This window comes from Eptesicus fuscus, chromosome 3 (genome assembly GCF_027574615.1).
Source record: "Eptesicus fuscus isolate TK198812 chromosome 3, DD_ASM_mEF_20220401, whole genome shotgun sequence".
NCBI classification, from domain to species: domain Eukaryota; kingdom Metazoa; phylum Chordata; class Mammalia; order Chiroptera; family Vespertilionidae; genus Eptesicus; species Eptesicus fuscus.
In genome coordinates this window covers 21,346,929-21,356,426 of record NC_072475.1, presented here as the reverse complement: position 1 = coordinate 21,356,426, position 9,498 = coordinate 21,346,929, and the positions used below count along the sequence as shown (strand labels likewise).

General features: G+C 39.5%; 1 protein-coding gene across 1 annotated transcript in view; it reads right to left on the bottom strand.

The window, feature by feature from the left end:
* Positions 1–2,584: 2,584 nt before the first annotated feature.
* The window catches only part of TIPARP (TCDD inducible poly(ADP-ribose) polymerase), a 29,511-nt gene continuing 22,597 nt past the window's right edge, over positions 2,585–9,498 (bottom strand). Inside the window, exons 5-6 of the mRNA XM_028146494.2 lie at positions 3,879–4,157; positions 2,585–3,193 (exon numbers count right to left, since the gene is read on the bottom strand). Of these exons, the coding sequence (XP_028002295.1) occupies positions 2,746–3,193; positions 3,879–4,157 (727 nt within the window). The 3' untranslated portion in view covers positions 2,585–2,745. The remainder of the gene's footprint in view (positions 3,194–3,878; positions 4,158–9,498) is intronic.

The following is a 9,498-nucleotide window of genomic DNA, read 5'->3' as shown; positions in this document are numbered from 1 at the left end:
TGAAGAAAAACTGGAAACATTTTGTGGTCATCTTACCTTCCTTAAGAGGAAAAAAAGACTCTGATTTAAACTGACAGGTACAGTTTCGGTGTTGACTATATTCTCTTTTTCAGACTTAGTATAATAAAAATTCCTATAAATATCAGCATTTCAGGACTTACTTTTATATCCAAATAATTTACTAAATAAACAGGTTTCAGGCTAATAGCACAGTTTTACAATTTATAATTACATAGGATCCAATATTTGTAAGTTTTTAACACATAAAAAAACTTGTCCTGTATATAGGATTGTATGGCACTGAAATATCTTGGGGAGTTTGCAGACTCTCCTCAGAAATCTTTACCACAGTTTCATTAAGTTTCAACTTTCTGAAATGGTATAAATTATAGCTGGGCCAGTAGGGATAAAGATTTGCTGAATGCCTTTCAGTATGTTTTAAATCCATGGAACCATTATAAAATTGAGTCTGATTCCATAGTTCTTTTTTTAAATATATTTGTATTGATTCCAGAGAGGAAGGGAGAGGGAGAGAGAAATAGAAACATCAATGATATTCATTGATTGGCTGCTTCCTACACACCCCACACTGGGGATAGAGCCCACAGCCCACAACCTGGACATGTGCCCTGATCGGGAACCGAACTGGGATCTCCTGGTTCATAGGTCAATGCTCAACCACTGAGCCATGCTGGCTGGGCTGACTCCATAGTTCTTGCTTAGTTAAAGCAACATACAATACTATATAGGAATTTCAAAATTATTACACTGGAGGTTAAATACTGTCAGATGCTCACATTTACCAATCAGATGACTAAATTGGCTGAAAGCTAAGGTGCTTGAGAGCTGACAAGATTTCTATAATTCCTTTTTCTATTTCCTTCAGCACCTGTTGGAAGGGACAACCCTGCTCATATTTGCACTATGGTAGCTATTTGCTGATATAAAACATGCCCCTTTTAAGATGCCCCAAATACTTACCTGCAAAATAAAATATTCACTCTTCTCTGTTGACTTAGTCCATTGTTAGATAATATCCTTTCTGCTGATTCCCAGAGCACACATTTTAAGCAGCAGGTTCTGGTTAGTTCTGCTCATTTAGTCACTCAACCAACCAACCAACCAACCAACCAACCATCATTTATAGATCATCTACTGTGTTAAATTCAGTTATTTTAAATGGAACCAAAGCAAAAAGTTTTAAAGAATTACCAGAGCTTTTATTTTTGCTTAGTTTTTATTAAAAAAATAAATATATCATAAAGCTTTTTTTTTCCTTTAGGGAGAAAAAAGGAACAAGTTTCATAAAATCAAATAAGCAATGGTAAGGTGTCTTAACTTGAAAAAGATTGGGAATCACAGGTTTACAAGTTCTAATTGAAACAACAACTGTAACAGCCACAGTTGGCCGCTTCATGCCAATGGCAGCAAACAAGATCAACTAGAGCAAAATAAATAACGGTGTGGAAGCCCTGAAAAGTGTTTAAACAGACTGATTCACTGAGACATCAATATAGATATATCTTGCTTTAAATAACACAGAAGTTCCTGAAAAGTTTTGTGTAAATGAAATGACCACAAAATACTCAGAAAGCTTGGAAAATGAAGGAATTCTGTGAATTCTTTTGTGAACAGCCACTTCCACTTTTGTAAATCCAGGTGTTTGCTTTGCTTGAGGCAAAGTAAACCTAGCTGCTACCTCTCTGAACTGAGGTGTCAGCATATTCATCTAACACTGCTCCAGCTGGGCCAGTAGCACAACTTCCAAGTTTGTGTTTCTATTAAGTAGTGTAAAATACAGAGCCAGCCAGGGAACCCAGCTGCATCTGGCAAAGCAGGCATAGGGGTGGGATTACCACCTTTAACAATATTTCCAAGTCAGCAAATACTTTTGAGAGTCTACTTTGTGCAAAGCACAGTAATAAGCCCTATCAGTTTGGTTACAGATGTACTTCCTTGCTCTAAAACCCTGTCAGGGCCTAGCTCTAGAACCCTAAAATAAAGTAATACTCCTAATCTTCAAAACTGGCTTTAACCAAATTAGCTGCCCAACTTCTTCAAACTGAGTGGATAATGGGAGAGACTTTTTCCAAGGCTAAAGTGTAACAACACAAGAATCACATATACCTGGCTAGTGAAAAATTTTGCTGATGACAACAATTTTTCAAATAGTTCCTTTTTTTAAACTTCCTCTAAACAGAACTCTGAATTTTCAGGCAAACTCTGCAAAAGTTAAAGTCATTGGTAGGCTTTGGTTCGGTGATACATTTCAGTCCTGCTGATAGAAATATTTCTTTCCACTTTGGACAGGGAGTACACATGATAATACTAGTTCCAATCAGTTTTATCACTGTAAATATACCAAATCCTCACTTTGTTCACAGCTTCCATTTCATTTGGCCAAACTTCTACCAGGCTTAAGTCACATTCAATTAGTTAGGCTGTTTTTTTGTGTGTGTTTTTTTAATGCTTCTAATAACATTGCTGCCTATATGTACAAGTGTGAATGAAGAGTATGCAATCTGTAGTCTTTCCCACACTGAGTACACTAACAACAATTAGTAAATAATTAAAGAGTAAGTGGTCTTTTTAAAAATTATTTTACTTTCTAACACTTAAAAAAATGGGTCTTAAAAGTGCCCTATTAATGTCCAATGCTGTTTCCCACTCTGTCCCACCCATCCAAAACCTGCTACAAATGCTGGATTGAGTTCATATCAAATAATTTAGCAGTACCAAGATTTTTCAAATGGAAACAGTGTTACTGACTTCTTCATATTGAATAACAAAATAAGGATAACTCTGGTCATCATTAAAAATGACAAAAATCTGAGGCTCAAAGAAATTATCCACACAAGAGTCATACAGGTCACTGGTCACACTGCCGGGATTGACGGGAGGAGGTCTTCTCATGCCATGACTACCCATCGTATATCTGCCAGTTAGCACTTTGGCCAGAAACATGAAATGGACTCCTTTGGAGGACTTCTTAGAAAAGTTATGAGAGTAGCTTGCCTTCTTTGCAAAATAACTGCCTTGTCCAAACATTGTAGCATGCTTTCCACAGACTCGAGGGTCAAAGTTGTGCTTGCAGATTCCATCTACCACATCCTGGGATGTTCCATGAAATAAATGCCTCTCATTTATTATTCTGTCACGGCCACACATTTTCCTGTTCATATATTCCTTTTTCCTAATGCAAGAGTGGATAGGGAATTCAGAAGAAAGAAGGTATGCATCAATTTAAAAGGCATGATGTGGTCATAAACTTCCTTATGGTTTCAATGGGGAAGAGATGTTAAAGTGGCTATCAAGAGCAAAATGCCATCAATGATCATATTAAAAGTTTAAGCTTATCATTTCCACTGCAGATAAAAGCCCTTTTCTTTTTTTTCTCTACCAACTGTTCACATGCTTTCTCTTCCACTTTAAAACTAGTTCTCACATTTTACCTTTTCAGAATGCCTTCCTTGTCTAATTCCACCAACCTAATGCCTCTTAATTATGAGATTCCTCAAACCTACATGTATTCCTTTTGCACTACATTGATTGGTTTGTTGACTTGAGAAGCAGCCTAGTAGAGTAATTAAGAGCAAGGTTTCTGGTGCTAGACTGCTAGGATCCCAATTCCAGCATCTTATTAGCTGTATGTCCTTTGGCAAATTACTAACCTTTTCTATACTCAGTTTCCTCTCTGTAAAATGTAGACTGCAATACTCCACTCATACTTATAGGTCTGTTATAAGGATTATATGGGAGCTAACATATAAAAAACACAAACATATTAATTTCTATGCAAGTCTTTACTATTAGGTTCCACACTTATCCTTAGCTATATTAAGAAAAGCTCTCTTAAACTTTTCATATTACTGACTCACCTTTTATATTTCTCCCAAAGAAACTGGTTTTGGACTCTCAATATTTGTAAAATTCTATATTTAAACTCAGGCACAGTCTTATGAAAAAGATTGTAAATAATTCGATAACTTTTGTCCTCTGAAGAAACAGGCACTTGGATAAAGTCCTGAGATGGATGCATATAAACCCAAGTTTCAGGGTAAAAGTTTGCTGAGGTAACCCCATCTGGGCAGATGATTTGTGATGATGAAGTTGCTTCGAGAGGTGAAGGAGCCTGCGTGGGAACACCACCAAGTGTCCTAGAAGGGAGAATAAGAAATGTCACTGTAAACCACTCAGAACATTTCACATTAGAGTGTACTATAGCAATATCTAATCTGTACAGCTTAAAAAGCTTGTTTAAAAAAACAATAAATAAAATGGTATTGATTAAAGACAAAAGAAATCTTAGAACAAAAACTGCCTTTATACAGATATTATTTGCTTCCTCCTGGCCTCCTCTTTGTGGGAAAAACTATAGAACATACTGCTGCAAGGTGAGCAAACAAGAACAAATTTATAAATATCTTTACTCTTTGAATCCTGGACTTCTCTTTTGCCTATACAGTTAAAGAAACTTTGTTTCAAGGGAGCAGTGATAATTTAAATGTGTTCTTCAAACTTTGCTGTACTAAATAGGAAACATCATTACTAACGTCTATGTGGAGTAAGGAGAGCAGAATAAGGGGGAGAAAAAAGTGAGGCAGGCAGAAAAGAGGGAGCTTACAGAGAGAAGACACAAAATATTAAAAATAAAAAAGCTTAAACTTTATAATTTTTATAAAAACAAACAAAATCATAGCATAGGCATTGAAAGCTGACATTTGGAATTCGCTTCATTTTTCAGTATCACATACAACAACAAAAACCCGCCAATACTATTCAAATTTTACAATTTTAGATGTGATGGCTCTAATTACTTTAAGCTCTAGACACCAGAATGCATATTCTTGAACCTTTAAATTTAGATGAATTTGAAAGATGAATTTAGATAAGCAGAACTTGCTCAGTTACTTATTCCTGCCTGATTAAATGCTTAAATTCAAATCATATTTCTTGACCATTTTCAAAACAGAGCAAAAAGGAAGAAGCAGAGAGAAAGGAAATCCTGACCCTAAGTCCCAGATTCAGGTTTAGGGTACTGTAACATTCATCAGCATGTAGTGATCACAAGGAAGCAACAAGTCTGCCAAACAGATTAGGAAAGTGAAATTTTCCAAGAGCTTTGTGACACAGAGGTTACAACTGTGGGTGAACATGCATCTAATCTCCAGCACATATCTCCTCCTCCTCCTCCTCCTAATAATCATAGCCACCTTATACTAAGCACATACTACAAACCAGGCATTTTACATATAGTATCCCTGTCATAACCACTCTGCAAGATGGCTTGCTTATCCCTACTTTTCAAATTTAAAAAAATTGCTAGCAGAGCCAGCAAAGACCAGAGACAGGATTTTAATCAAGGTCTACCTAGTTTCTAAGTGCATATGTGAAATATGTGGAAATGGAAAGAGTATGTATTTTTCCATTTCCCCCAATATATGCAAACAAGGCTTAAAAGTGATGGATATCAGGATTAGAACTCGGGTTTGTTTGGCTCCCACTAACACCACTACCACCACCTCGCATAGTCTTTTGCCTTTTAAGAGATGACTTGATAAGAAGCTAACAATTGATAGAGACACAACTCCCTTCTTTAATCCCCATCCCTTCAAACTGTGCCTTTGATTTAACCTGCCTTGAAATCCCTGTATCCCTCAGGTACTTTTAAGTTCAGGGGCAGATTTAAAGGAGTGCTGGTTTCTCCAACTTTTATGACAGAAGGCACAACAGTTCTTGGCTTCTGGAGCATTTTCACCAAGCTCTGATAGATCCCTCCAGAACCTGCATTCACTGGTACATATTTCTGGAGAGAGGCCTCACTGTTTTAATCAGATTCTGAAAAGTCTGTAACTCCTTAAAAGCCATCACAATTCTGGAGGATGGCAGGAAACACAGAATAAGCTCCTTATTTTTAGCTGTCCCCTCTATCCCTGCTCTGCAAAGAGGGTAAATCCAAGCACACCAGGTTTTCTAGTTTTATCAGGGGTTGAAGTTAGCAACAGAGGTTTCTGTGTTGAAGGAGGAAAGTAAGATTCTTCCCAACCACTCTGCCCAAAACAGGTTTTAGGTTGTTGCAACTCTATTGAAAACGTGGCACTAACAATAGAGGACACTCTGCTTCTAATAGCATTCCTCTCTTAACAAAAACACAACAATTCCAAAAAATAGAAGTTTCAAACCTATCTTTTCCTTTTTCAGAGGGGATAGGGTCTATTATTTACTCACACATACCTGAAGATGAGCCAGTGTAACTAAGTCTCATCCATCCTAAGATATTAAATTAGATCATATATAGTCAGCACCCATTCCCATCAATAGATGCTTACTTTTAACAAGCCAACGTCCTAATTGGGCTAAACATAAAAATGCATATAGACATGTCTGATGGAGTTATACAATCTAGTTGACATGGGTTAAAAATATGTATATTCCAAGCACAGTTAGAAATGTGGCTTTATTTTCTGAGAATGCTGAGGTTGTAGTCAGCTCATAGATATTCCAAAGACATACTGTGTGCTTTACAGTGCTGCACCAGTCTCTTCAGGGAGGCAAAGCTGGTGGGTAAGGAACTTGTACTCAAGGACCTCTGACGAATGGATTTTCAGAATCCAAGGTCACCTTTTATCACTCACTTTCCCCCTCCCTTGTCATTTTGAAAGAGGTTTCCTAACCCAACTTCAGTAATGAACCAAAAACTAATTCATTTTATCTTTTTGGGAGGAGAAGCCAAAGATACTGTATCAGGCCTTCTCATAACCATGAGGTGATTGCATGGAATAGATGTCTTTTCAGCTGAAATGAACTCACAAACCTCTAAACCTGAGATTTGTTTGCTTTTATGCAACCTCAGCACAAGTATTCTAAGAATATTAAAGAATAAGCTCCTTTTTATCAGCCCCATGAAAAAAGAGCAAGCACAAGGGAAAAAAATTTTTTGTAACTTTGAGGTGATGGATGTTAACTAAACTTCCTGTGGTAATCATTTTGTAATATATACATATGTCAAGTCATTATGCTGTATACCTTAAAACTTACAGTGTTGTTCGTCAATCCTACCTAATAAGAGTAATATGCAAATTAACCATCACTCCACTACACACACAAGCCATGCCCACCAGCTAATCAGGAGCAAATATGCAAATAAACCCAACCAAGATGGCTACAGCCACAGAGAGCAGGAGGGAGGCTTGGATTTCCTCGGCAATGGAGGAAGCCAAGCTTTCCGCCTGCCCTTGCCGGCCTAGGACTCCACTCAAGGCTACAAAGTATCAATGATACAGAAATGGCGGCAGTCACGGAGCTGGAAAGAGCAGGAGGCTAGGGTTGCCCCCGGCGATGGAAGAAGCCAAGCTTTCTGCACACCCTGGCCGGCCCAGGCCTCTGCTTAAGGCTACAAAGCTTCAATTATAAAATATAAAATTCTAACAGAAATGGCTGCTGTCATGGAGCAAGCAGAAGGCTTGGCTCTGCTCCAGGCTACAAAGTTTCAATTGTAGAAGATAAATAAACCCCAGATACCAGGGCCTCCACTTGGGTTGCCAGGGGGTGTGGCCGGCCTGCAAACCACCACAGGCCCCTCGCCCAGGCCGCCCCACGCCCTAAGGGCACCCCCACCCTGATCGGGGACATCCTTCAAGGCAAACCAGCTGGCCCCCACCCGTGCACCAGGCCTCTATCCTATCTAATAAAAGAGTAATATGCAGATTGACCATCACTCCAACACACAAGATGGCTGCCCCCATGTGGTCAAAGATCCTGCCCCCATGTGGACACAAGATGGCCAGCAGGGGAGGGCATTTGGGAGGGACCAGGCCTGCAAGGGAGGGCAGTTGGGGGCGATCAAGCCTGCAGGGGAGGGCAGTTAGGGGTGACCAGGTGGGCAGAGGAGGGAAGTTGGGGGTGACCAGTCCTGCAGGGAAGGGCAGTTGGGAGGACCAGGCCTGCAGGGGAGAGCAGTTGGGGGGGGACCAGGCCTGCAGGGGAGGGCAGTTAGGGGTGACCAGGCCTGCAGAGGAGGACAGTTAGGGGCAAACAGGCTGGCAGGGGAGCAGTTAGGCATCAATCAGGCTGGCAGGGGAGTGGTTAGGGGGTGATCAGGCTGGCAGGCAGAAGCGGTTAGGGGCAATCAGGAAGGCAGGCAGGCGAGCAGTTGGGAGCCAGCAGTCCTGGATTGTGAGAGGGATGTCCAACTGCCCGTTTAGGCCCGATCCCACGTGCCTAAACGGGCAGTCGGACATCCATCGAGGGGTCCCAGATTGGAGAGGGTACAGGCTGGGCTGAAGGATCACTCCCCCGCCCCCCGTGCATGAATTTTGTGCACCATGCCTCTAGTTATAAATAAAACTGGAAGAAAAAAAAGGGGCAGGGAAACCCTTACTTAAAGAGCTAAATTTGCAGGAAATTCATGAATTAAGTCAGCCTCCCTCCCCAATCATCTTACAACCTCCCTACTCAGGGCTTTCCCAATTCTTAGGCATCTCTGATTCCCTAATAATTGTGGCTTTTTTGACACCTATGTTTTTTGTTGACCTTTCGTATTTACTAACACTTAAACTTTTTTTCTGGCCAAAATCATAATCTTTCAGACTCTGAGAGTTGGCTTCTGCAATCAATCAAGTAACAGTCTATGGACTAGTAAACAGGTTTACTACTGAAAAATAGATTTTCTGAAACCTGCTTTTAGAACTACCTCACTCCTCTTTCTCCCCAATAGGCCAGTTGAAGTACCCCTTAGACCCAGACTCAGTTGGATGGGAATTGAAGGGCTGCATTTACCAATTCTACCCTGGTGAACTTGATGCTTCTCTACTCCTTTCTCACTGACATGTCTGCACAATCTCTGATTTGCTAAGCTCTTACTTAATACCTGATTACCACTGTTCCAGACAACACTAAAATAGGAAATTTTAAAAAGAAAATGGAAGAACTTTGTTCTCATTAAGCCTAAGTTAGAAATAGTAAGTCCATATTTGTGACATTAATTCTCCTACTGCTTATATTATAGTTTATACTTTTACAAAACAAGCTTAGGTTTTAAAAGGGGGAAAAGAAGGTAGCATTTCATAATTACTATCTTAGGATCAAAACAAATTTTCACCATTCTATGAAAGTCCCTCAACAATGTAGCACTTGAATGAGCATTCTTACTCTCACTAAGAAGCAACATCTCACTCGACAGGCTCAGCATGCCAAGATGCTGTTCCCATTAATGAGTTCCACCATCTCACTAGGATGACGATGTGTTCTTAACTATTGGACACTCACACTATCTCCAACTGTGCTAATGAAATCACAGAATTGGCATTTTTATTCATTTCTAATTTAAAAAACCATAAGGTAAAATTTTTCACACTTGGACAAGAAAGGAAGTACATATTTACCCAAGCAAATATATATTTCTAAAATTGGACTTAATACACAGTACTTTTGGATCCTGAGAATTTCATGGATTTTTATTTGTTTCTATTTTGTTTGAGTGTTCCCTTTGCAATCTCA